The sequence below is a fragment of the Pogoniulus pusillus genome, chromosome 17 (assembly GCF_015220805.1).
Source record: "Pogoniulus pusillus isolate bPogPus1 chromosome 17, bPogPus1.pri, whole genome shotgun sequence".
Classification (NCBI taxonomy): Eukaryota; Metazoa; Chordata; class Aves; order Piciformes; family Lybiidae; genus Pogoniulus; species Pogoniulus pusillus.
The window spans coordinates 15670447-15697511 of NC_087280.1; the positions used below are offsets into that span (position 1 = coordinate 15670447).

The window sequence follows — 27065 nt, forward strand, 5'->3', positions numbered from 1 at the left end:
AAATAACAATTTAAAAATAAACCAAAACAATAAACCAAAACAACCGAGCCCACAGAAGAAGAAATTTGAAGCCTTTCCCTCATTCTGCTGGTGAAGTTTAATTCACTCTAATTGTTTCATATTACTTTGCCTATAATAGTTTCATAATTTCTAGTATATTAAGCACTTAATACGTTGTGTCATTTGAAGGCGCCTGTTCAATTCAGCAAAGTACATTTTAATGAGAGCTAAGCAGGGTGAAAATATTAATACAACGTCGTAGTTCATTTTTGCACCCACGTTGGCAAGCCCAGCCACCATGCCTGCTGTGCCCAAACAGGTGAGCTGCTAGGGAGGTGGCTCAAGCAGCCCAGCATAGGGAGAACTGGAGCTGGGAATGAAGCGGAGACTGAATGCAAATCCTGACCAAAGGATGGGAATAAGAGTGGGAACTCCTCTGAGCTGTAGCAGTTATCACAGTATCACCAAGGTTGGAAGAGACCTCATAGATCATCGAGTCCAACCCTTTACCATAGAGCTCAAGGCTAGACCATGGCACCAAGTGCCACGTCCAATCCTGCCTTGAACAGCTCCAGGGACGGCGACTCCACCACCTCCCTGGGCAGCCCATTCCAGTGTCCAATGACTCTCTCAGGGAAGAACTTTCTCCTCATCTCAAGCCTAAATTTCCCCTGGTGTAGCTTGAGGCTGTGTCCTCTTGTTCCAACAGCCAGGCCCATACCCAGGCCAAGGTTCTCCACAGTGTCACCTCCTGCCCACCATCAAACCAGCAAAGACCCAGTCAGTAAAGCACAGAGAAATAAGCAAAGAGGCTCAGCTGCTCCCCCACAAGCTCCAAAGAGGCCCATTCCCTCAAGTGACTCACCTCTCAGCTTGCAGAGCTTGAGTCCTTTGTTCCAGAGATGGGGTTTTTCATCCCGGAGAAGAGTGGGCTTCAAGGAGACCCTCTGGTGGCCTTTTAAGACTTAATGGGGCTTAGAAGAAAGCAGGGGACAGACTCTTGAGAAGGGCCTGTTATGACAGGACAAGGGGTGATAGGTTAAACTAAAAGAGAAATTCAGACTGCAAAGAAGGAAGAAATGTTTGACCCTGAAGGTGGTGAGATACTGGCCCAGGTTAGCCAGAGAAGTGGAAGATGCCCCACCCCTGCTAGCACTGTTGGTTGATTGAGGTTCTGAGCAACCTGCTCTAGTTTCGGATGTCACACCTGACTGCAGAGGGGTTGGTCTAAATTACCTTTAAAGGTCCCGTCCCACCCGACCCAGTCTGTGACGCTTTTGCCTGGCCGGAGACCGCGCATCGCAGTGCGGGAGGGTTGGGGGTGCTGCACTCCCAGTTATGTCCACACGGTGGCGCCTGAGGCCGCGAAACCGCTGCTGCTGCTGCTCCGCGAGGGAGTCCCAGAAACTGATTCCGCCCGATCCGCGGTGCGGGACCCCCGCGGATGGCTCTCACCGCGGCCCCCCGACTGCCTGCCCACACCTGCTATCCGCGCATCGCTCCTGGTACCTGGGGATACTCCCGGTGCCTGCAGCCCCGGTTTGCTGCTGTGTAATGTGTATCACCCCCACTTCCCGCTAGGCACAGCTCCGTAGCACTCCAGGACCCCGGTGCAAGGGCCATTCCCACTCTCAGCTCCCGGTCCGATGTGCACCTCCCTCTCCTGGTCCCTCTGGTCGCCAAACCGTCAAGGGACCCCGGTTCAAGGTGCGTCACCGTCCCTCAGCTCCCGGTGACACAGACGTGTGTCTGCCCCCTGCCCCGGTCCCTCGCGCCCCACAGAGCGTCTCGGGATCCCCGTGCAAGTCGCATCCCACCCCTCTCACTCCCGGTTCCCGACGGGCCGTGGTGCTAGGTTAATCCTGGTCTGTAAACAGGTATTTCGGGCCAATAGGTGTGCGAGCACCTCCACACCCGCTCCCGGAGCTCATTAACGTGAGCTCGTTTCATGTGTGAAACGAGCATATAAATGGGCATTAATGAGCTCCCGGCTGCGGCGAGGAAGAGGAGGAGGGAGGGGGAAAGGGAACTTCGCAGGGGAGTAGGCAGCCCCCACCCTGTTGTGGCTCAACCTCGGGGCTAGGAAAGGGGGACACCCCCGTCCCGGGACAGCTCCATGGAGTAGGCGGCTTCTTAAAGTCTGTTTTTATTAAAGAACCAAAATCCCGTACATGGGTCTCTTCCCAGGAGCGGGCTGAGCGTTGGGATGGCTCCAGAGTCGCAATAAAGCCCCGTTAAAGTGCTGTTACATCCAGAAATGTACAAGGGGGGAGTGGTGAGGGAGGTGAGGGCCCGGGGTTGGGGGGGAGAGGGGATAGAGGGAATAAGTATACATCATAAATAAATAAAGATCCAACAAATACTGTACCAAGAGAATCACAGTACATTTATATCCATTGCACATAGCCACTTTTGTTTCCAGTCTGGACAAGAGATGAAGAAGCGGACACACAGGGATTGGGGAGCGGGAGGAGTGAAGAGAACTGTAGGCGGAGCGGGGTGAAGGGCTTAGGGAGCAGTTTGGGGGGGTCCCGACTCCCCCTCCCCGCCCTATTGCCAGTCCGAGGAAAACCGGGCTCCAAATCCTCTATGTACAAGTTGTCTCCTCGTGGAAATGGCTTATGTGGGCTCTGCCCGCATGGCTTCGGGGGACGGAGGATAGGGAGGGGTCCCAGGGCGGGTCCAGGGAGAGTCTCACTGGGGCAGCAGCGGCGGCTTGAAGGAGCAGTTCCCGGTGCAGTGCCGCGGGGTCAGCATTTTGCAGGAGAAATGATGCAGCGCGTCGTGGGCTTCTGCAAGGTGATGGAGCTGTCACCATCCCTGGCTCCACAGGACCCCTCCCATGCGAGGAGGTGGGGTCAGGCACCCCTTAAACATCTGTGCCTCCCCCCATCCCGTCCTGCCCCGGTACCTTTCAACTTCTGCTGGATGGCGTAGCGCGCTTTCCTCTCCTGGTCCAGCTCGTTGCACAGCGTGTCTGGGATAGGGGGAGAGCATCACATCGTGTCGCGGTGGGAAGGATATGCGCTGGGATGATGGGCACGGGGAGGGCAAAGCGGGTCATGGCTTCACCGGGGTTATTTAACGGCTCGGCTTTTAATTTAGCCCCGGTGGAAAATTGGTGCTAGAGGCAGGGTATGTGGATTCGCTCCCGCGAAAGAGGCGGCGGCGGCAGAGAGGGTAGGAATTGAGAGTCGGAGAGAAATAAATGGGATAGAGGAGAAAGAAACGGATGAAAGCATTTAAAAAGAAGAGAAGGGAAGGGGGAAGGGAGAGGGTGGGGGGAAAGGGGAAAGAGAGAAAGGAGAGGGGGCGAAAAGGGGAGAGAGGGGGCGAAAAGGGGAGAGAGGGGGCGAAAAGGGGAGAGAGGGGGCGAAAAGGGGAGAGAGGGGGCGAAAAGGGGAGAGAGGGGGCGAAAAGGGGAGAGAGGGGGCGAAAAGGGGAGAGAGGGGGCGAAAAGGGGAGAGAGGGGGCGAAAAGGGGAGAGAGGGGGCGAAAAGGGGAGAGAGGGGGCGAAAAGGGGAGAGGGAGAGAAGAGAGAGGGGGAAAAAAGAAAGATAAAAAAATGGGAGAAAAAAAAGATAAAAAAATGGGAGAGAAAAAAAGAGAAAGAAAGTGAGGGAAAGAGAAAGCAAATGAAAGAAAGACCAAGAGAAAAGTTAAGGGAGGGGAAGCGGGGGGAGGAGGAAGAGACAAGAGAAAGATTAAAAAGACAAGAGTGAGAGAGAGGTAAAAACTAAAACCACCAGAGAAGAAACCCCACAACAAACAAAAAGAGTAGAGTGAGTAAGGATAGATCAAAAGGAGACAAAACCCAGCCGCAGAGCTCGTTCATCCAGTGTCGTCTCACCTCGGACGATCTGCAGCTGCTGCACCATCTCCTCCCGGTACGCCAGCTCCCGCTTCATCTGGTCCTGGAAGTTATCTGCAGGGACAGGGGAGGGTCAGCACCGCTCCCCGCTGTGGAGCAGGGCGGGGGTTGGGGCGGGAGCTGAAATGATGTCCAGTACCTTTCAGGCTCTGGAAGTCCCTCTCCAGCTTTTTCCTTAACTCCATTTGCTCCAGGACCAGTTTTTGTAACTCGTCTGTTTAAAAATACACGGCGGGGTTGGGGGGAGCCCGCACTTTTCCATCTGGAGCGCGGCGCTAATCGCATTACGTTACATTAATCACAGGAGTTAATCACTCCTGCACACAACACAAATACTTCCAGCCGCGGGGACAGGCCGGGGGGACCCGTCACCAAACCCTCCCCTTCTCTCCCTGCAGCCCCTCAACCTCACCTCGGGCCAAATTTTCGATGTCCTTTTCCACCAGCTGCGTCCCGGCGACATCCATGCCGAGGCCTTCGTCTGCTGTGGGATGAGGTGGGGGGAACGGAACTGTCAGCCGGGCCGCGGGGGCTCCGTGGTACGCGGAACGCCCAAGCATCGTCCCGCGGAGGGACCCCGCGTTGCCCGGAAGAGAGACTACAACGGGGCCGCGCATCATCCCGTGGAAGGGCTGAGCATCCTCCCATGGAAGGATCAAGCATCATCCCATGGAGGGGCTGAACATCCTTCCGTGGAGAGACCAAGCATCATCCCACAGAAGGGCCAAGCTTCATGCCACGGAAAGACCGAGCATCCTTCCATGGAAAGACTGAGCATCATCCCGCTCAGGGATCGAGCATCCTTCCACGCAGGGACTGAGCCTCACCCCCTGAAGTTCCGCGGAAGAGCGCGGATCGGCTCTTACCTCTGTCGGTATTTACAGGGCTGGGATGAGAGACATTCCTTTGGTCCTGATAGGATTTTCTGGTCTCTAAATCCTCTGCCGCGGAGTGATTGTCTTCTTTATCTTGCTCTTAAAGTTAATAAACCGATTTTCAACCATAAGCAACGAAAGTATGGTCCTGATATATCCTTAATTACATAATTAGGGACAAAGTCCTCGTTAAAACCTTCTTAGCGGACATCCTAATCGCTTTGACGGTGGAAAGTAGCTTGCTGGCAAGAGCTTTGCCCCTCAGTGCTTGTGTGTGGCCCTGCCAGCCCATCCCCGCCGCACCGGCCCCGGCCCGCATCCTTGGGCCCGGAGGGGGCCGTGTCCCGCTTCTCCATCAAAAACCGTTAACATTCGTTTTTCTTCCCAAATGCCCCAAACGAAAGCGGAGACCCTGGAACCCCACCGCTGCTGAACGGGTGGTCGGAGACGCACTCGGGGCCGTGCACCGACCTCCCACCCTCTCCGGCCCCATTTACCCTTCGCCTCCGGGGTGCACAGGAACGGGAGCGGGGGTCCTAGCGAGGCCGTTGTCTTCAGCGGCTGCAGGTGCTCCCCCCTCTCCGGCGCGTACACCTACAAAAACCGAGTCAATAAACACCTCCACCGTGGACCGACCCCCGAGAGCAGCCGCCTCCCCCCCCCCCCCCCTCCCCCCCCTTGTCCCTCGCCCCGGTACCTCGTAGGCTTCCCTGCTGTTGCTCCGCTCCGGGCTGCCGTCGGGGTTCTGCCCTCCCTCCTGCACCGCCGGCTCGCCTCCCTTCTCCTCGGGTCCATCGGCTGTGGAGGACGGAGGAGGGTCCTCGGTACCGTCCAGCAGCCGGGGAGGCGGCGGCTCCCGTCCCTCGGCGGGGGCAGAGGCGGCAGCAGCATCCTCTTCCTCGTCTTCCGGGAAGCGGTTGGACTCCACATCCACCTCAGGCTCCTCGGCCGTGTCCCCCCCAGGCGAGAGCGATCGGTAGCTGGAGCTGCCTTCGCTGAGGAAGTCCGGAGAGAGATAACCGGGGCCGCGGGGGCCGCCGCCGCCGTATGCCTCCCGGGTCCCGTACAGCTTGGCGATGCTCTCGGCGTCCTTCACCACCGGACGGAAAGCGGAGAGGTAGTTGCCCTTCCTGGGCAGGGGCAGTGGGGGAAGCAGCGCTTCATCCCCGGAGCGCTCCTCTTCACCCGCCGCCCGGGACAAGGCGCTGGGACAACGCTCTCCCTCCGCCCCGGCTCCCTCCTGGGGGGTAGCGCTGCTCCTCCCGCTCCCCGACGGCTCCGAGCCTTCCAGCTCTCCGTGCCGGCCCGACAAACCGGGCGGTTCTGCCGCTGCAGCTGCCGCCGCTGCCGCAGCCGCCACCACCACGGCCGTGGCCGCCGCCTTGGCCTGGCTCTGCGCCGGGTAGGGCGGCACGGGCAGGCTGCCGGCGGCCGGCCAGAAGACGGGGAAGGATGGGTAGACCCCGGTGTCCTTGGCGGCTCCGGGCTGGTGCGGAGGTTGGGCCGGTTGGTGCGGGTGTGGATGGGGGGGTCCCCAAAACATGCCGGGTGGTAACGCACCACCCTTGCCCGCCTCACCGCCTCCCGCACCCCCCAGCGCGTCCTCCTGCTTTTTGGGGCAGAGTCCGAAAGCGGCGGCGGGGAAACCGTAAGGATGAGGGAAAAGAGGCGGCGGCAGCTTCTGCAGCATCCCGAAGCCTTTGCTGGGCACTGGGATCACTGGGTAACTGCGCACCGCGCCCGCCCCACCGTGCCCGCCCGTCGCCCCGCCGTGAGCCGCCGGTAGCCCCAAGGTCCCCCGTTCGCCCGTCGGCTCCTGCCCGCTACAACGGAGGCTTTTGTGTGCCGGGGCAAGCTCTGGCCCGGCGGGAGGAGGAGGGTGAAGAGAGGTTTTGGCGGCCGGAGAGCCGGCCCCGGGCCCGGCGGCGGCCGCCCCTTGCAGGGAGAAGGTCCGCTTGCGGGTGCCACCGTTGAACATGGCCTTGACATCCTCCCAGGCATGGGACAGCTCTTCGGTGGCTGTTTTGTCGCTGAGCTTGAGGTGACGGCGCCAGGAGTTGAAGTTGGCGGCGTCAGGTTGGGTGTATTTGGAGTCCGGGGTGCGGTGGGAGTGGAAGATAAACTTGTTGGGGGAGAAGTACATGCTGCAGTAGCTGCACTTGATGCACTTGGCTCGGGAGCTGTTGTACCGGGCCGGGATGAAGCTGCCCCGGGAGCCCCAAGCGCATTCGTGCACCACGTCGAAAGCGAAGTTCTCGGGCAGTTTGGGGGGTTTGTGCTCGCCCAGAAAGGACTTGCAGAGCCGCTCCGCCTCCCGTTTGGTGATCATGCCGCAGCGGCGGGAGGAGATGGGCATGGCCCCGGCCCGCCGGAGGATCTCCAGCTGCACCGGGGTGCACTGCACGCAGGTGATGCCCAGGGCCACCCGCCGGTTGTGGATCTCATTGTAGCTGTAGTTCTTGAGCAGCGTGTTGGAGATCTGCGCCAGGCACAGCCGCTCCTGCCCGTCGATGACCAGGGACACGATGGGCACGCCGTACAGAGAGGTCTCACCCACTTGGTTGGGCTTGAGGGTATTGGAGCCCTGGTAGGGCTGCAGCTCTTGCTTTGAATTTGGGGAGGAGCTTGCATCTCTCCCATTTCCCATCTGACTGGCGATCGCCTCCATTCCCCCCCAAAACGCCCCTGCAAAAACAAAATCGGGGAAAGACGCGGGTTAGAAGCGTTCCCGGAGCCTTGCTGCCGCTGCCGTTCGCGGGGCCCGGCCGGTTCCCGCTCGCCGGCCCCGGCCGGGAGCCAACCGTCACCCCCACCCCACAACCCCGACTGATGCCGCAGGACCGCTCCGGCCGGAGAGATTTGCCGGAGACGTTGCGCATCTTTCCCCGCCACGGCCGCCGTTACCGAGCCCCCCCGCATCGGCCGATCCGGAGGTGGGCGGCCGACGTCCCGGGAAGGTGCGGGAGGCTGACACCGGGAGGTGCCGCGTCCTATCCCTTTGTGCCGGCTCGCCGAGCCGTGCCGGACCGCCGGTTGCGACGAGCCCCGGGCAGGCTCCAACGAAACGCACCGAAGGATGCGACCGGCGCGTCCCGGAGCGTCGAGGCCGGGATGAGGGGACCGAGCCTGGGGCCGGGCCAGGCCGGGCGAAACTTGCCGTTCGGTGCCCGTTGTCGGGCGCGGTCGGCCGGCAGCCCTTTTGTCGTGTCTCTGGTAGGCGATTAGGTGCGGGCGGATTAGAAGGGCCGGGGCGGGCAGGACCCGCAGCAGAAGGGCAGCAGCGAGCCGGGCAAATTGGCTTAGCGGTGAGGGGGGGCGCTCCCGGTGATAAGCCGCTTCCGTGGTAATTACACAAAATAACGGGGAGCTTATCCCGAAAATGCGCCTCGATCATCCCCTCCCCTCTATCCTCCTTCCCTCCATCCTCCTCCCGTTCCCACTTACCGCGCCAGAAGGTCGGCTGGACGTGCAGGCTTTCCTCGGGGTTAGGGCCCGCAGCCCGGGGCCGGGCCCGCCATCAGCTCCGGGGACAGGTTACGGGGGTGAGGGGAGGTGGGGGGTGGTCCGTCCCCACCAGCCCCTTTCCCCGTGGGCGACCCACCGGGATTCAGAGGCAGGTAGGCAGGTTCCGTACCCTTCACCCGACGCCTTCGTTGCCAGCGCTCGGTAACGGCGGCCGCGTCTTCCCGGTTGAAATGCAACAAGAGCGAATGACCAAGCCGCGCGTTACCGAGGGAGGATCCGGATCCGTACTTGGGAGACGTTGCACATTGATCCGGTGACAGCTAAAATAACGGGAAGACACACCCACTTAGCACCAGCATATTTACATTAACGGCCGCCGGGACCCCGCCGCCGTCAATCACCGACGCGCTCCAGTCAATCACGGCGCGGCTTTAAGGCAACGGCGGAACGGGGAGGGAAAGAAAAGGGAGGGGAGTTTGGGAAAAAGAAGGGGGGGGGGGGGGCGGATTGAGGGGGGGGAAGGGAGAAGGGGGTGTACCGTTACCGAGCAGGGACCCACCCGAGGTAAGAGCAAGGATCAACCCCGGGTTGCACTTCGCGAGGGGCTCCGCACCCCCCCATCCCCATCGCGGTGTGGGTATCGCTGGGGAGAGATTAGGGGGCGTTAAGGTTGTTTTATTTTTTTTCCGCGGGGGGGTGGGGAGCGATGCTCGTTGGAAAGTTTAAGTAGGAAGAAGGAGGTAACGAAAAGAGGAGCCCCCAGGGGGGTTGGTTGAGAGGTTTTAACGAAATTGAGGATGCGTTGGTACCGCGCAGTATTCGCCACACCGGGATGAGCGTTCTCGGGGAGGGAGAAGCAATAGGGGTGAAGCGGGGGACACGCACATAGAGATGGCAACGAAATCGCCCGGAAGAAAGGATTGGGGGGCTGCCAGCTGTGTTTTTTCGTTCCCCGCGGGGGACCACGCCAAGGCGACAGGATCGGCGGACACCGGAGGGGGGTATGTGTGTCTTCCCCCCGCTCCGCTGTCCGCTGTTTTTGTCGCCGTGGTGCGGGCCCATCAGCCGTGTCCCCTGGCCTGGTTGGGTTCCCGCACGAAACCCTCGTCATGGCCACGTTAATTAAACTGTAATTAATCATCGCGTCCAGGCGCGATCGGCGCAATTACACTGATCAAACAGAAGTTAATAACTGCGCGGATAGCCCCCAGCTATCACTTTTGTGTGTGTCCCCCACTTCAGTTCCCTTCTTCATCCCCTCCTTCCCCCCACCTTCACCCCCCCCACCCCCCCTCCGCCATCACGGAAGGATGCGGCTGAACCGGCGCGGAGAGAAACGCAGGTGCGGAACCATCTATCATCTCCGCGCTTCCCGGTTTGACCAGTTCACAGTCCCACGCAGGAAACTGGCCGCAGTTCCCCCCACCCTGGGACCGTCCCATCGAAGTCTTGGGGAGGGGAAATAGGACACAGGAACCAGGGAACCGGCGTGCTACCGGCCGAGCCTTGCGGCGAGGCCTTCCCGTAACGATCACCGCTAATTATCCCTCGCCTTTTAATTATCGATCTGCCCCTCCCGTGCTAAAGCAGGGGTAGCGGCTGAGTGGGGACACACAAAAGCCCCACTGCCCTTCCCGGGGCAGTTAACGGGCTCATCCCAGCCCGTCAAACACTCACAGTGGCTGCGGAACCGGCGTGTCTCCCCCTGCCCCCAAAACCCCTTTTCCCGGCACGTCGGGAATGTGGGGTGGTGGTGTGGAAGCTCTGGAAGGGTGCAGCTCACCACGGAGACTCCTACCCCAGTCCTCTCCACCGTGCCCTTCCCTGCGCCGGGCCATGCCGTTGCCCACAGTGTGCCCGTTTCTCCTCGACGGCGGGAGCGGTACCGCGGATCCCCGGGGCGGGTACCGACTGCACCGGGAACCGGTCCTCTCTTCCCGCATCCTCGCAGCTTTTAACAGTTGAATTGACTGCAGTTTTTGTCAGTTAATTAGGTTTAATTTACATAATTAGTACAGTATAAAGAGTATTGGGGATAATCAGGAGGTACGTCTCGCTTACTGTGTAAACACGGATTCGGAATTAAAAAATCAGATGTAATTAAGGCGTGTGCGCGCGGCTTTTAATTGTAATGAATTTCTAATTAACGCTCAACGATCGCCGCATGTGAGAGCCGGGACGTTTGCGGGATCTACAGTCGCCCCACACCCCACCCCCCCCCATTACCTCGGGGGGAAACTACCGAATGAGCCGTTCTGGGGCTGCACGGCCGCGGAAGGGACGGGAAGATCGCGGAGGGGTGCGGAAGAACCCAGAGGATAGCGGAAGAGCCTGGAGGGGTGCGGAAAAGCGCGGAGGGATGCGGTTGAGCTTAGACCATCCTTCAGCATCCCGGAGCGTTCCGAAAGGGTACAGAGGAACCAAGAGCATCCCGGAGGACCTGCAGTTGTCGGGCAGAGCCGTTCACCCCGGTGGGACACTCCTCCCCACTACGCAGTCACCACCACCTACCCATCCCAAGGGTACTCACCACCACCGCCTACCCATCCCAAGCCCTCACCCCCCAGGGCGGGTGCGGCTGGAAACAAGGCCGGCGGATAATTTAGGTTAAAACTTAAGAAGCCGTGTCACGGGTGTATAAATAAATAATCAGGCTCGGGGGGGGGAGGGGGGGGCGCAGCAAAAGGGCCCCTCTCTCCTGGAGGGCTGCGCGGAGATTGCCACATAAATCACGTTGGTCTAATTCAGTGGAAGTTTAATAAACGGCTCCTATTGGAAATGAATGTTCCCCATTTAACAGTTGTATCAGCACCATATAAAACCATGACCCCAATAAATTTAATTTTAGAGGCCGATCAATCCGGGCTTCTCTCTATCGATCCTCCCTGCCTGCGCTGCCTCGGCTGTGGCCCTTCCTAGGGAGGAGGAGGAGGACCAAGAGGTGGGGGGGAGGAAGAAGCGTTTCGATTAGACTCTTTATTAGGAAAAGATTGCTCCGAGAGGCCTGAAAATTAAACGGTGACATTTTAATTACTGGACATTGACAAAGGGAGTGGGGTGGTGGCTTCTCTGCAGGCTGGGCACACTCTGTCTGACCCAGTCTGCTGAGCGTCTGTGGAGGATGGGCAGGGGGCATGCGGAGGTGGTGGGAGAGAGGATTAGGACCACCCCTCTCCAGGAGTCCTGCCCTGTGACCCCCCTTCCAGGGAGTCCTTGAGGTCCCCTTCGTGTGCCCCGGGGTTCTCTCAGAGTGTGTGTGCATGCCTGCCCTTCCCCAGTACACCTACCTCTGTGAACTCAAGCTCTCCCACTCTGCACCCTATCCACCTATGTGCCCCAGTAGCCCACCATGCACACCCCAACTCCCCCATCCTGCACCCCATCTATCTGTGCACTCTGGGTCCCCACTGTGCACGCCCCCATCTGTACACCCCAGCTCTCCCATCCTGCACCCCATCTATCTGTGCACTCTGGGTCCCCACTGTGCACGCCCCCATCTGTACACCCCAGCTCTCCCATCCTGCACCCCATCTATCTGTGCACCCTGGGTCCCCACTGTGCACACCCCCATCTGTACACCCCAGCTCTCCCATCCTGCACCCCATCTATCTGTGCACCCTGGGTCCCCACTGTGCACACCCCCATCTGTACACCCCAGCTCTCCCATCCTGCACTCCATCCATGTACTCCAGCTCCCCACTGTGCAAACCCCCATCTATACACCGCAGTTCCCCCCCACTCACGCATCCCAGCTCTCCCACTGTGCCCTCCCACACCCCATGTCTCTGCACCCTGCCCATCCCACCACGTTCCCCCATGCACCCTTTGCCCCCACAACACACATCTTGACCCTCCCCAATCTGCACCCCTCAACACATCTCACGTTTCCCACTGTCCAACCCACTACCTGTTGCCATCTTGTCCCATGTCCCTTTGCCTTCCACACCACTGCTGCCCCCCAACCTTCCACCACCCAAGCCCTCACCACACCCTCCCTGCCCACTCTAAATCTGCCTAATTTCCTGGAGCAGCCTTGGAGGACTGCACTACCTATGGTCAGTGGAGATGACTTCATCGATTAGGTTCAACCAACGTCTTCTGGGAGATGGAGCAGGATGAGCTGGGGGCAGCAATTCCCACCAGGCCACGCCAGGGACAGCTGGGCACTTCGGCCCTCCAGCATGGTGGAGACTTTGTCTGCCGAGAAGTTTTGCTCCTCATGCCTGCAAAGCCCCAGACATCCATTTGCCATTAAACATCTCGCAGGCTGCCCAGCTCCTTATAAACCTTGAACTTTCACTGCAGGACTCAGCAGCGAGAGCAGCCACAGCGGGGAACTGGTGGAGCAGGAGCTGCTCCAGGAGCTGGTAAGGCTCAATCTATAAATCCTCTGCTTAGTGCACACTTGTAGTTTATGGCCAGACCCTTTCGTGAAGGTAAAGCAGCCCTGGGTCAGCCCAGCTCCTCAGCAGCCTCACTGCTGCAGCTTCTGAGGCACAGACATCTCAGCTTGGCTTTTCTTCAAGCACAACCTTCTATTCAGTCAACGTGACTAAAATACTTCAATAGTTAGAGATTTGTTTGTTTAGGTTATTTTTTTCCCCATTAAGATTTCCCAGACTAAGTTGGGAAGCTCTGGAGAGGAGCAGGATGAGGTCAGCAAATTCAAGGGGTGGTGTCCTCCATCCCTCCAGGTTTCTGCCCCATGCCCCTTCCCACTCCCCCACTCCCTCCAGCCTGAGGGAAGGCTGAAGATGGATTATCCTAAAATAACTGCTGGAGCTCCCTCTCTCCCCATCATGGAATGGGCTGTGTCTCCTCCATCTCACCAGAGAGTTCCTCTGCTCCCCCTGTGATGTCCACCATGGGGACATCATGCCTGGGCTGTTTCCTACCTGGATCCTTGCAGGACAGAGGACAGCTCTGTGACAGCAGTGGGGCAGAGACCAGGATGTGTGGGGCAGGAGTCTCCCACAAGTAGCCTCACATGGCTGAAGAGAGTCTCCTGAGTACCTTCTGGAGAAGCACAGGGGCCAGAAGTGGTTCTTCTGCAGCTCTCCAAGAACGGGGGTCAGCTGTGAGGCTGTGATGTATCTAACTCAGCCCAGGTCTGCGTGGGCTGGCACCTGGCAGCTGAGCAAGGACAGGTTTCCTTGGGGGGCATTTTATCCCCCAAGGGTCTCTCAGGTGTTTATCTCTTCTGATTGAGCATCTTAATGGGAACAGGAGGAAGAGCCTCTGCACAAAGATGCTTTGGCCCCATCAGCCTTGGAGTTCTTCACAGGGAGCAGTGAAGGGGCCTCCTGCTTCAAAGGGTTGGACCTGATGATCTGAAAGGTCTTTTCCAACCAAAATGATTCTAAATCCCTGTGGATCTCAGTTTGGGGTATCTCAGCTCCTGCAGCCCCCTGAACTGCCTCCTCCCTCATCTTCCTTGCTGACTGAGGGTGCAGGCTTCCTGGGAGGTTCCAGATGGATCTCCCAATGGGCTGGCTGCTGATGGCCTCCCTGGACTGTCCTGCCCAGAGGCAGCTCTGAGCTAAGGGACCACAGTCAGAGCCAGAATGCTGAGCAAGCCATGTGTCTACCCTGGTGGCATCACCCCATAGAGTCCCTCCGTCACCAAACAATGGGCTCTGCTGTGGGCTCTCAGAGCCTTTGCTCTCTGTCAGTGGCTTTGGATCCTTGTGAGACTAGGGATTTAATTTTCCAGCCAATACCTACATTCCCAGGTTTTACTGCACATGCTCCCTGCATTGCAGAGGCCTCCAGAGGGTCCCTGTGGTCCATCCTTTTTCCATCGATGCCTCCAGGTAAACTCTCCCTGCAGGGCCACAGAGCTATATGAGGCAGGAAAACCACAAACACCACTCCCAGACTCAATCCCCCTCTCTTTTCCATATGCTCTTGGATGTCAAAAGGAGCAAACAAAGCTGTTTCCAGTGATTTCCCAGTTAACACCAGCCCATTGCTGGTCACTGCTCTTTTTAGTCCACAGACACTAAGCCCAGAGAGAGGGATGAGTTGGGGACCCCTCAAAGCCACCCCATGCCTGTTTTCATTCACCAGATGTGTGTGTACCAACCCATGGACACATCAGGCAGCTTTTCACACTGCTACTTGGGAGACAAAGCCAGACATTGTGCCTTTGGGAAGCTGACAGCAGGATGGATTTGACCATGGGATCCAAGAAACCAAATATTTCCTAATCCTGTGCTGCTTTTTGAGGGTAAACTACCCCAGGCCTGTCTCACAGGATGAGCATCTCCTGGCAAGGATCACAGGCAGGAAGAAGAGGACAATACAAGGAGTTTTGGCACAGATGGCTCATACCCAGTTTTTCCCAGGCTGCTGCACACTCCCATAGCAGGTCTGGTCTATCCATACCACCACCAGTGAGGAGAGAGAGCAGTGAGACTACTGTTGGTTTGCTGGAGGCAGCCCTAAATGAGCTGGTAGGACTGGAGGAGATGAAAAAGGTCACTCAGGCATCCAGAGCATCCATTGCTGAATGAAGGTGTTCTCTGTGCCCCCTCCTCTGACATCTTCAGGGCAGGGCTCAGCTGTAGGCTGTAACGTTGCTGTATTTTCCGTAAGCTTCTCATGGAACTGCAGAACTGTTTTGGTTGGAGTTGACCTCCAAGATCATTGAGTCCAATCATCAACCCAACACCACCATGGCCACTAAACCATGTCCCCAGGTGCCATGGCCACAGGTTTCCTGAACACCTCCAGGGAGGGTCACTCCACCTTCTCCCTGGACAGCCTGCTCCAATGCCTGACCACTCTTGCAGGGAAGAAATCGTTCCTAATATCCAACCTTAACCTCCCCTGGCTAATCTGGGGCCATTTCCTCTTGTTCAGTTGCTTGATAGAACAACTGCATATCAGCCATGAAATGCCCCTGATCCAGGCTCCAAAACATCGCACCAGGAAGGACAGGGACAATGCCTCCAGGCAGGCCCAGCCTCAGCACAGCTTGGAGAGCAGCACTGATGAATCCCTTCCAAGCCCTGCCTGGCAGCTGGGAAAACCTCTCCCTTCACTGCCCATCCCTGGAGCAGGATTTGGGGTCAGGATGATGTTACGTGGGGCCAGGCAACAGATCATAGAGCATGTTTCACATGTCTTGGTGACCTCAGTCATGTTTGACTCAAAGTCACAGCTCCTTACCTCAAATCCAGCAGCACTGTACCCCAGGGGACCCCTTCATTTGGGTTTGGGGAGGAACCTCCACTGCATTGGGGTGTTCCACACCTTCTGACCTCCCTGCCAGGGAGAGCAAGGGGAAAGCCTTGGTTTTATGAAGAAAATCTGGGGCATTTGGGGCTTTTTAGCCTGGGGAAGACTGAGGGGGAATCTCAATGCCAACAAATACTTCCAGATTAGAGGTCAGGAAGGATGGGAGCAGGCTTTGTTCATCGGTGCCCACTGACAGGACAAGAGTTAGTGGGCACAGACTTGAACATAGGAAATTCCACCTAGCCCTGAGGAGGAACTTCTTTACCCTGAGGGTGGTAGAGCACTGGAGCAGGCTGCTCAGAGGGGTGGTGGAGCCTCCACCTCTGGAGCTATTCAAAGCTCACCTGGACACCATCCTGTGCAACCTGCTCTAGGTGAACTTACTGTGGCAGGAGGGTTGGACTAGATGATCTCCACGGGTCCCTTTCAACCCCTACCATTCTGTGGCACTGTTTTACTGACTTTTTAACTAAATCCAAGGGAGAGACTTTTTAGCCAGAGCAAGCTAATGCAAGCTGTTGGAGATAAATAAATGGAAGAGCTGCCTACAGTCTGGTTGGCTCACAGGGAAGGAATTTGTCTCACTTTAGAAACAGGACCTGGAGGTATGAGGGCTGTTGACTCATTCATTGCACTGTTATCTGCCAGGGAGGTTGTGACATCAGAGCAATTAAGACAAACTTTAGTCTATAAGTTCATGCCTGCAACCTCTATACCTCAAAAGAAGACAAACGATCCCTCCAAGGAAAGAAACAAAGTCTTTTCCAGGCTGCTTCCAGAGTAACACTTTGGATTTGCAGTGGTTCAGGAGGCATTTTTCACCAAGTTGTGGTTTTGCTGTTTGTCTGTTTGTTTGTTTTTCAAAGCTGCTGGGACATAACAAACCACTGATTTGGTTTTTTATTAGCAAAAGTTTATTTCTAATGCAAAGACAAGCAAACAGAAGGCCCAACCTCCTCCTCCACCCATGTCACATGCCCCACTCCTGCCCTTTCACTCTTCTCCTCTCTGCTGGGGGTTTTAATCCACATCTGAAACCAAGGACTGATCAAGTCTGTGTTAGTCTGTGGTGAAGAACACAGAAGCAGCAACCATGCAGCAGGGACCATTCATTCTTTTGTGGTAACAGCAAACCTGGGAGGCTTGGCTTGACTCAGCTGCACCCATCCTGCAGCGACTCCAACATCAGAACCAAGGCACAGCTGAGAAAAGCAAGATGCTTCCAAGCAAGCCACCAACTGCTGTGATTAAATCAAAGCCCTGTAGCCTGTTCTCTGGCCATAAGGACAAGTGGCACAGTTTGTCTTGGGTTCCTCTATGCAGGCTCTGTTCCCCTACAAACTTGTGAGGTGCTGGGTAAGCCTGTGTGGTGGTCCCCAGCTTCCTGGTGTAGCTGCTGTATGCCAGCTCCCTGTGCCCAGAGCTGATCTCCCTTTGTGGTCTGAAGCCAACAGCCCATCTCAGTTCCAGCTCATGCTCATCCTGCAGCACCCCTACTTCTTATCTAGGAGAGCACTGTACTCTTTCACCTCACCTCTTTCCACCTCAGCAAAACCTTACAATCACAGAATCAGTTTGGTTGGAAGAGACCTTTAAGATCATGGAGTCCAACTCTTAACCCAGCACTGCCAGGTCACCATTAAACCATGTCCCTCAGCACCACATCTTCATGGCTTTAAAACCACTCCAGGGGTAGGAACTTCCCCTCTGACCTTGGGCAGCCTGGGCCAGGCCTTGACAGCTCTGAAAGGGAAGAAACTGTTCCTCATGTCCAACCTAAACTTCCCCTGGGGCTACTTGAGGCTGTTTCCTCTTGTCCTATCACTCCTTCCTTGGGAGAAAAGGCTGCCCCCACCTGGCTCCAACCTCCTTTCAGTCAGTTGTAGAGAGCAACGAGGTCTCCCCTTGGCCACCTTCTCCCCTGAACAATCGCAGGTCCCTCAGACACTCCTCACAAAACCTGTGCTCTAGACCCTTCACCAGCTTCATTGCTCTCCTCTGGACCCGTTCCTGCACCTCAATTGGAGTGAGGGGCCCAAAACTGAACCCAGTACTCAAGGTGTGGCCTATCCCTGCCCTAGTCCTGAAGAACCTTTCTGCACTGCCTGAGTGTGGATGCTATTGGCACACACCAGTGTGGGGGCTGGGTTTGTTTCACCTTTAAACTCAGCATTTTCTGGCTGTCTGCACTCAAAGACCCAACTCCTGCCAATGACTCCTTACCAAATCTTCCATGTCATCTGTACAATAGCAAAAGACTTTAACAGTTAAAAAATACTCTGGAGGCAGGAAATATACAATACAGTCAATAACCAAAAAATAGAGCTACAAAATACTTGCTTTAAGGCTGTGTACAGTTTAACTGGAGATAATCTGAGGATGTTAAAATGCTCAGCAACAAAAGGTGGGCAGAAGATTCCTTAATGTGGTGGTGAGGAGAAAAGCAGCAACAGAAAGATTTTTGTTGATGCTCCTAGAAAAAAAATGTTTTTTAGTAAAGTATGATCTGGAGAGAGCAAGAGTCCAAAGTGTGGGGCTGGTGCTGCCAGTCCAGGAGGAGCTGCTGCTTTGTGGGTTGCTGCCAGCCAGCCCAGCTCACTGTGGTCCTTGGGTTGAGCGCCGTTCCTCGAGCATCCTGCACACCCACATGGACACGACCTCAGCATTCCCATCGTTGTACTGCACGATGAAGGGGTGGCCCTGGAAAGGGGAAAAGGCAGAGTTAGCCAAGAGAGCACAACCTGCCTGTGAAAATCTCCCCAAATTTGGGTGTTTTAAAGCTATTTTAAAAAAACCCAGAGGAACACCCTGCGGTTATGGACATAAAGATGCAATAAACCAATGATCCAAACCAGCCAACTCCTTGGATCCATATTATCCATGTAAGATCTGTGCTCTAGACCACTCGACAGCTTTCTTGCTCTGCTTCGAACATGCTCCAGCACCTCAATGTCCCTCTGGTAGTGAGTGGCCCAAAACTGACCCCAGGATACAAGGTGTGGCCTCACCAGTGCCCAGTGTGGGGGTACAATCACTTCCCTACTGCTGCTATTCCTGACACAGGCCAAGATGCTGGTGTCCTTCTCAGCCATCTGAGCACACGCTGCTGAGCAGCTGATAGAGGTGAAAACAGACTGAAACAGGTTACCAGGAGAAGCTACTGTGGGAACTAAGTGGGATGGAAAGAGGGGGAACTACTAAATATTCTGGTGATGAAGGAAATGGCAACTGCAGGTGCTGGAAGACTGTGTCTTAGACACCTTGGAAAATCAAACCAGCAGCTCAGGGTGAAAAGAAAACACAGCCTGCAATTTCAGCAGCCAGCTTCGGCAGCTCATGCCTCAATCTGGCCATATTCCTAGAGATGGGAACATGCCATCTTCAGATGAATCTCAAATGAAGTATAAAAATCCACAGGAAACCAAGTACCGCAATTACATAAATGACTGAAAGAAAGCAGTCGCCAGGAGAAACCATCGCAGATGATGAAAGCCTCCACTCCAAATCACTCGGAAGCAGCTCACTTTGTGCAACACTAAACTTCATAGCTCGTGCAAACAATGCCTGACAGGAATCAGAGCAGAGCTGCAGAGGAGCCTTTGGGGAGGGTGACGTACGGCTGGGAACTGCCAGTGCACGCAGCCTGGCGCAGCGGTGAGCGACGGCAAGCGGCACACCAAGAGTGAGCCAGCACGGGGCTGAGGTGGGGCCTGTAAGGCTGGTGGTTGACTGGGTGAGGATGGCACTGAGTGGAGCAACGAAGCGGTACCAGGCTAAACAGAGCACAATAAATCCTCAGGGCATCAGCTCCAAGCAATAAACCACTCTGCCAGCCAGGGCCAGCAGACACGGGAGCCAAAGGGATAAAATACGCCGTTATCTACAAGAGTTAGGGAGGAAGAGTGAGGTGCTTTGGCTTCAGCCCTTTGGGATGGCTGGAAAGCTCAGCTAGAACCTTCTAGGGAGAAGTCTGAGATCTGGAGAGTCCTTCTTTTCTTTGACAAAAGGCTTGTCAGCAAGAGGGAGAAAGGGTGGGGGGCAGGGGGATGGAGCCAGATTCTTCAGTGGTGCCCAGGGACAGGACAAGGGCAACAGGGCACAAACTACAATCCAGGGACTTCTGCCTGAAGATGAGGAGGGATTTCTTTGGTGTGAGAGTGCTGGGGCCCTGGAGCAGGCTGCCCAGACAGGTTGTGGAGTCTCTTTCTCTGGAGAGATTCCAAACCCACCCGGACCCTGCAACCCTGGGCAACTTGCTGTGGGCACCCCTGCTTTAGCAGGGGGGTTGGGCAAGATGATCTCCAGAGGTCCCTTCTGACTTCCACCATGCTGGGATTCTGGGAAAGGCTTATTATAAAGAAGATGGCACAGAAGTAGCTGGTTTGCCTCTAAAACAAAGCAACCATCAAGGACATGAGTGAGAACTAGGGAAAACCAAGGCAGAGCCCACAGACAAGGAAGAGCAGATGCATTGGGGCAATTAAAAGGCAGCTATTAAAGCCAGGCCGCTTCTCCCATGAATCTCCTTTACGATGGAGAGGCTCCCCGCAGAGGAAGACGTCTCACACCCAGGATATATCCTTGCATTTACGCTCCTCACAACCCACAGAGGGAAACTGCAGGCTCTGGCAGGCTGAAAACACCAGCCAGCCATGCTGCTGGCCATGGCTGCTTTGTTTGTGAAGCAGTTCCACCAAATCCTGGGTTTTCACAAACTACTCTGTAGTTCCCAAGGGTTAGATTATATTGCTCTAGTGAGGAGGTTCCTTCCCTTCTATTTTTTCCTGATGAAGCCACATCTGGAGTATTTGGTCCAGTTCTGGGTTCCTCAATTCAAAGAGACAAGGAAACACTGGAGAGAAGCCTGCTGAAGATGCTGAGGGACCTGGAGCATCTCTATGAGGAGGAAAGACTGAGAGCCCTGGGGCTGTCGAGCCTGGAGAAATGCAGCCCCAGAGGGGATCTGATCAGTGCTCAGGAAGAGATAAAGAGGCTGGAGAGAAGCAAGAGAATGGGGCCAGACTCATCTCAGTGGTGCCCAGTGACAGGACAAGGGGCAACGGGCACAACCTGGTACCCAAGAGGTTCCATCTCAACATGAGGAGAAACTTTGGTGTGAGGGTGCTGGAGCCCTGCAGCAAGCTGCCCAGAGAGACTGTGGAGTCTCCTTCTCTGGAGAGAGAACCCACCTAGACATTGTGATACTGAGCAAGCTGCTGTGGGTGTGCCTGCTTTAGCAGTAGGGCTGGGCTGGGTGATCTCCAGAGGTCTTTTCCAATCCCCACCGTGCTGGAATTCTGTGATTTTTAAATACTAAGCCTTGAAAACACCTGCCCATCAGTCCACCCAGCAGACTCAAGCACCATCAAACAGACACTGAAAAGCCATCACTCCTCGTGTCTGCCTTACCCTGGCGAAGGGTCTGGCTTGGTAGGACATGCAGAAATTTCTGCAGCCAAGAAGCAGCAGCCACCAGCGAGCACACAGCAGCTGGGAGCTGAAAAGGTCAGGCAGGACAGGGCCAGGGCCAGCCCTGGAGTGAGTGTCAGGCAGCCTAATTTTGTGTGTCAACTCTGAAAATGAGATAAACAATGACAAACCAGGCTTCTTAAATGAACTTGTCTCATCTTGTTCTCTTGATAAAGGGTACACTGCTCAAGTTGCAGTGTCCCACCAGACAGGTTAACTCTTTTCCATGGGGAGCACCTCACAGAGGGTGATGTAAATGATTTAAATATCTGACAGGAAATTAAAAGGGCAGTGCCCTCCTCTGCACATGCAGCCCTGCTAATTCAAACTCAGAGCTCACAAACCATCAATCATTTAGCCCAGTCAATTAAATCGCCATTATTCAAGGGTAAAAGTTCACTAATTTAACCTAGCCTTAAAATTCAACATTTTGCTTTCATGGCCTTCTCCTCTAGCCTGAGGAATCTTCGTTTCTGATAATAACCCACCCAGAGCTTATTAAAAGAGACTTTACATTGCATCCTTAGTAGGACTGCAGACCCATGGTCCTTTTCCAGCACCACATGCAGCGCTGCTCTGGATCTGCTCACCAGCATTGAGGCAGGAATGAAGGTGAGCTGCCCAGGGAAGAGGAAAGTTCCTTTGGGTGCATCCCCAACACAAGGTTTGTGCATCATTTCCAGCCCCAGATCTTGGCTACCTGAACTCTTTCAGGTATTTAGTCTAATACAGACATAAAAGTTTATGCTGCCTCCCACACACAAGTCCAGGGAGTCACAGAATGGTCGAGGTTGGAAGGGACCCCTGCAGATCACTCAGTTCAACCCCCCTGCCAAAGCAGGATCACCAAGGGCAAAGTCACACAAGAATATACTCAGAAGGGTCTTCAAAGTCTCCAGAGGAGGCAACTCCACAACCAATTTGGGTAGTCTGTTCCAGTACTCTAGCAGCTGCACAGCAAAGAAGTTTCTCCTCATATTGTGAGGGAACTGCCTGTGTTCCAGTTTGTACCCACTGCCCCTTGTCCTGTCTCAGAGCACCAATGCAAAGAGGTGGTGCTGCCTTCTTGCCCCCCACCCTTCAGATATTGATAAACATTAGTAACATCTCCTCTCACTCTTCTCCAGACTAAACAGCCTCAGGTGTCTCAGCTGTTCCTCATCAGACAGATGTCCCAGTCTCTTAACCATCCTCATAGTCTCCACTGGACACCCTGCAGCATATCCCTGTCCTTCTTCGACTGGGGAGTGCAGAACTGGACACAATACTCCAGATGTGGTCACAGTAAAGTAGAGGGGGAGGAGAGCCTGCCTTAGTAAGCTGTTGGCCACACTCTTCTTCTCTGCCCCAGGAATCACCACCCTGTCACTTTCCCAGACCTACAAGTGAATGGGGTGACTGACCAGTACTTGATGTTTGGTAAGTACAATGTCAATTGCTGCCTGTTTCTTTGGCTCTTTAAACCAGCCTCACAATTAAAACCCTCTTGTTTTGGACTGAAACTTTGCCAGGGGAGGTTTAAGTTGGATCTTAGGAAAATTTCACCCCTGCAGGAATGGCAAGGCCCTGAAACAGGCTGCCCAGGGAGGTGGTGGAGTCACCATCCCTGAAGCTGTTGAAAGAATGTGTGGACATGGTACTTTGGGACATGGCTTAATGGCCATGGTGGTATTATGTTGACAGTTGGACTCTGTGATCTTGGAGGTCTTCTCCAAATGAAAAAAAAAAATCTCTGATTTATTACACAGGAGCACAGCCAAATGGTGCCTTTCCTTCAAAATTCTGAATTCAGGCTAACAAAAGCCACAATAAAAAGATCCCAACTGTTGCAGACAGTGATGATCAAGGCGGTGGCAGTACCCTCAGACAGCATTTCAAATACAGTTTATTAGGCTGTGATATGAAAAGGGTATTTTTATTGCATGATATAATGCAGTGGGACCTTGGGCGCTCGGCAGAAGGACCTTGCACTCAGAAGTGTAATGAACCCAGAGTCCAAAAAACATTATACTCTACATTAACCTATCATTAATGGCACATTAGGGCTAGGGGCATTGCACGCTTGCTGGTCAGGGCTCCATCAGGACAGTATGGAGGAAACCACAGTCTTCACAGGCTTAAAACAAATAGTGAAAATAAATATTACTGATGGCTACAGGCTGCTTTAAGGGAAGCTCACTCTCTGCTTAACATGAGATTCTGGGGCCATTTTTTAAAGGGGGGGGGAAGGGAGAAGACAATGCAGCAGTTCATTAGGCGACGCTAGAAATGGCACATCGCTGCTCTGTAGCATGGAACATCTTCGTGGTGCGTCACAGGCAGCCACGCAGAGCTCTTCCTGCCTAAAACATGGCATCTCTGAGCACAGAGGCACTTTTTAAGAACAAAATGAAAACAAGAAGCCTGCTCCCCTTCCCTGTCACTCCTGAATCCTTAGTGACACTGGCAAGGCTTCCCTGGCAGCTGGAGTTGAGATCTTTGATAAGCATAGAATCATAGAATCTCAGAATGGTTTGGGTTAGAAAGAATCTTAAAGATCATCTAGTTTCACTCCCCTGCCATGGGCAGGGACACCTCCCACTAGACTAGGGTGCTCAGGGCCTCACCCAACGTGGCTTTGAACACCTCCAGGGAGAGGACATCCACAATCTCCCTGGGTAACTTGTTCCAGTGTCTCATCACCCTCACTGTAAAAAATTTCCTCCTGTAAAGAATTCCTTCCTAGCCTCCAGACTAAATCTCCCCTCTTCCAGGTCTGATCCATTCCTCCTCCTGTTACCATGACATGCCCTTGTAAAAAGTTCCTCCCCAGCTTTCTTGTAGGCCCCCTTAAGGTATTGGATTGGCATCCTCTGATTCAGCTCTGCACAGCCCCATCACTGCTTGCAGGACACCTGGGACCTGTCTGCTTGTCTACACCCATTTCCACCTCACCACATCTGAGAGCCTTTTGGGAGAACCTCAATCTGGGTCGACAGGAACTCAGTGCAAAACACGGCCAAAACTGTGACACTTCTTAGGCTTCTGGGATGTCCCATGCCTTCCTTCACTGCAGGTGCTCTCTTTGAACAGAGGCAAGCTTGATCAGATGGCCACAGGACACGTGTGAAATCAGAAGAGCCTGGCTGGCAACTCATCCCTAGCTGGCTGAAGGAGCACAAGCCCTGTGACTCTGGAAAACGAGGACTTGGCTGTAAAGCAGCCCACCACAGTCATCACCTCAGCTGGTTTTCCCACTGCTAGGTATGTGCTGTGCTATTTGCAGCTCTTGTAATCCACTTGAGGGGAAGTTCTTGCCCATTCACATGCTTAGTGGGAGCACAAGTCAGACCTCCAAAAGGACAAACACTAACCTCAGTTCTGGAACTGTATGATCTTCCCAAGACCCCTGGAAAGGCAAAATGCTGAGTGACCCAAACTATCGACCCTGTGTCCCCCTCTAGTGACCTCAGCATGGAGAAGATTTCATCACTGTACCGCTGCCTGCAGCAGCAGAGGATTTTACATCTAGAGCTCCTGCCTCCAAGGACGAGCCAAACGAAACGCTGCTCTAATTATCTGTGCTAGCTATCCACAAGGCCCATTTCTGCTCCCACAGCCAGGAATAGCAGCGAGGAATCCTCAGGCCAATACTCTCTTGCTGACTCCCCATACATTGTTAATTCACAGGCACAGAAGGTGTCAGAGTCCTCCTCGGGGGCTGCTCTATGCAGCAGGCTTCCCTCTATTGCTCCTGTCTAAGGCTTCAGGTGGGGTAAAAAAATCTGAGGGCTTTAAAAACTTGTGTTGATCTGTGGAGATGCAGAAGATACACATGGGTGAAAAGGCTCTGCAAGATGCTCCTTAAGTGTGATCTGGCTATTGCAGCTCTTTTTGCAATTTCAGGATGTATCTTGACCACGGGAGGGGACCCTTTAAAGAAAAGAGTGCCTGAAGTGCTTGAAACAGCAGTGACCAGGAGGCTCAGCAGGTGTGCCTAGAATGTGGGTCCCCAGTGTCATGCAGCACCAGCAAGATCAACCTTTGCTTTGAGAGACTCTCTCCCCCAGAAACCATAGAATCACAGACTGGTTAGGGTTGGAAGGGACCTTTAAAGGTCATCTACTCCAAGCTGTCTGCACTGAGCAGGGACATCTGCAACCAGAGCAGGTTGCTCAGAGCCTTGGCCAACCTGACCTTGAATGAAGCCTCTTTGTTTCTTTCATGAGGCATGTGCAGCGGTGGGACTGCAGATGTCAACTCACAGCAAGTCTAGCCATGAAGTACCAACTTTTCCTATGTACTTGTGAGGCTGTGTTTGATCTGAGACCAAGTGTTAACTGGCCCAGTTCTCTCCCCCAGTTCTTATCCTCAGAACAGCGACTATTGAGGGCAAGGACTGCCTCTCGCTGTGCTTGGTGAGGAATTCAGCATCCCCGAGAGCCTCTTCTCTGCTGGCTGCTGGAGTGCAATTTCCCATAGCAGGGGCCAAAGGCAGAGTGCTCCAACAGATCTGCAGGTGCCTGCAAAGCTGGAGGGTGGCATGGCTGGGCTGCAGGCACAGACCAAAGAATCACAGAATTACAGACTGGTCTGGGTGGGAAGTGACCTTTAGAGGTCATCTACTGCAACCCCCCTGCAGTCAGCAGGGACAGCTGCAACTAGAACAGGTTGCTCAGAGCCATGAAATGGGCTCAGGGATGGGGTATCTACCACCTCTCTCTGGGCAACCTGGGCCAGGGTCTCATCACCCTCATTGTCAAAAATCTCATCCCTAGTCTCTTTTAGTTTAAGCCAACACCTCTTGCTCTGTCACAACAAAGCCTGATCAAAAGTCTGTCCCCACCTTTCTGACTGTCCCCTTGAAGTCCTGAAAGACCACCAGAAGGTCTCCCTGGAGCCTTCTCTGCTCCCGGCTGAACAACCCCAACTCTCTCAGCCTGGCCTCACATCAGAGGGCTTCCAGCTCTCCCATCATTGCTGTGGCCTTCTCTGTCCCATTCCAACAGGTCCATGTCTGTCCTGTGTTGAGGATTCAAGGGCTGGCCCCAGCGCTGCAGGTGGGGTCTCAGCAGAGTGGAGCAGAGGGGTAGAACCCTCTCCCTCCAGCCCCTGGGGATCAGCCCAGGACACAGCTGGCTCCATCTTTTCACCCACCAGCACCCCCAAGTCTTTCTTCAGCACCCAGAAAGTCACAGTATCACAGTATTATCAGGGTTGGAAGAGACCTCACAGATCATCAAGTCCAACCCTTTACCACAGAGCTCAAGGCTAGACCATGGCACCAAGTGCCACGTCCAATCCTGCCTTGAACAGCCCCAGGGACGGCGACTCCACCACCTCCCCGGGCAGCCCATTCCAGTGTCCAATGACTCTCTCAGTGAAGAACTTTCTCCTCACCTCAAGCCTAAATCTCCCCTGGTGCAGCCTGAGGCTGTGTCCTCTTGTTCTGGTGCTGGCCACCTGAGAGAAGAGAGCAACCTCCCCCTGGCTACAATCACCCTTCAGGTAGTTGTAGACAGCAATAAGGTCACCCCTGAGCCTCCTCTTCTCCAGGCTAACCAATCCCAGCTCCCTCAGCCTCTCCTCGTAGGGCTGTGCTCAAGGCCTCTCCCCAGCCTCATCATGTTTCCACAGAATGTCCCATTCCCACAGGGACATCACCTGTAGCTTCTTCCAGCTCAGAGAGCAGAGAGGACCAATCAGCACGGAAAACGGCAGGGGCAGCAAGCACGGCCAGAAACCCACATCACTTTTCTGGGGTGGGGGAGATGAAGCAGGGACATGAACGGATCCACAAGCAAAATCAAGCATCGTGAGTCTGCTTGAAGTTTCTGCTCTCTTTCCTCATTCTGTGCAGCTCCCAGCACGGCCCCAGCCTGCTGAACAGCTCCACGCAGCGTGCCAGGAAGCGGCGAGTTTTGTTTGCCGCGCGGCCTCCCTAACATGCACTGTAATTAAAACGTTGATTACTAAACAGTTTAAATATATGACAGACAATGCAGTTAAAGCCTACAGTTAGGTCAATATGTGATTTAGATTTGCCATTTAAAAACTCTCATTTAAATTTTGCATACATTAATCACTACCATACTTCAGTGTTCTGATATCCACCTGACTACACTATTAAAATAAAACTTGCTGCCCCAGGGAAATCCTACTTA

General features: G+C 54.7%; 3 protein-coding genes across 12 annotated transcripts in view; all 3 read right to left on the bottom strand.

The window, feature by feature from the left end:
- Positions 1-1207, bottom strand: part of PIAS1 (protein inhibitor of activated STAT 1) — a 113043-nt gene extending 111836 nt beyond the window's left edge. For 7 of the 8 annotated variants that reach the window (XM_064157883.1, XM_064157884.1, XM_064157879.1 and 4 more), the window contains exon 1: positions 866-1198. The gene's annotated coding sequence lies outside the window, so the exon portion shown is untranslated. Of the gene's footprint in view, positions 1-865 lie in introns of all 8 variants that reach the window. The other variant, XM_064157881.1, reaches the window with a different exon arrangement.
- Positions 1208-2042: 835 nt separating this feature from the next.
- SKOR1 (SKI family transcriptional corepressor 1) lies at positions 2043-10150 on the bottom strand. 2 transcript variants are annotated; one of them, XM_064157877.1, is made up of 10 exons: positions 10010-10150; positions 8191-8531; positions 5444-7431; positions 5244-5340; positions 4738-4845; positions 4284-4355; positions 4011-4085; positions 3851-3925; positions 2912-2977; positions 2043-2792 (listed from the first exon to the last, which is right to left on the bottom strand). In XM_064157877.1, exons 3-10 carry the CDS (start codon positions 7412-7414, stop codon positions 2695-2697), a joined length of 2562 nt encoding a protein of 853 aa, XP_064013947.1. In that variant the 5' UTR covers positions 7415-7431; positions 8191-8531; positions 10010-10150; the 3' UTR covers positions 2043-2694. The 2 variants fall into 2 exon arrangements, with proteins under 2 accessions (XP_064013947.1, XP_064013948.1); XM_064157878.1 differs by having other exon boundaries at positions 9995-10150.
- Positions 10151-16344: 6194 nt separating this feature from the next.
- Positions 16345-27065, bottom strand: part of MAP2K5 (mitogen-activated protein kinase kinase 5) — a 169228-nt gene continuing 158507 nt past the window's right edge. For both annotated transcript variants that reach the window (XM_064157892.1, XM_064157895.1), the window contains one exon: positions 16345-18153. In XM_064157892.1, the coding sequence (XP_064013962.1) occupies positions 18049-18153 (105 nt within the window). In that variant the 3' untranslated portion in view covers positions 16345-18048. The remainder of the gene's footprint in view (positions 18154-27065) is intronic.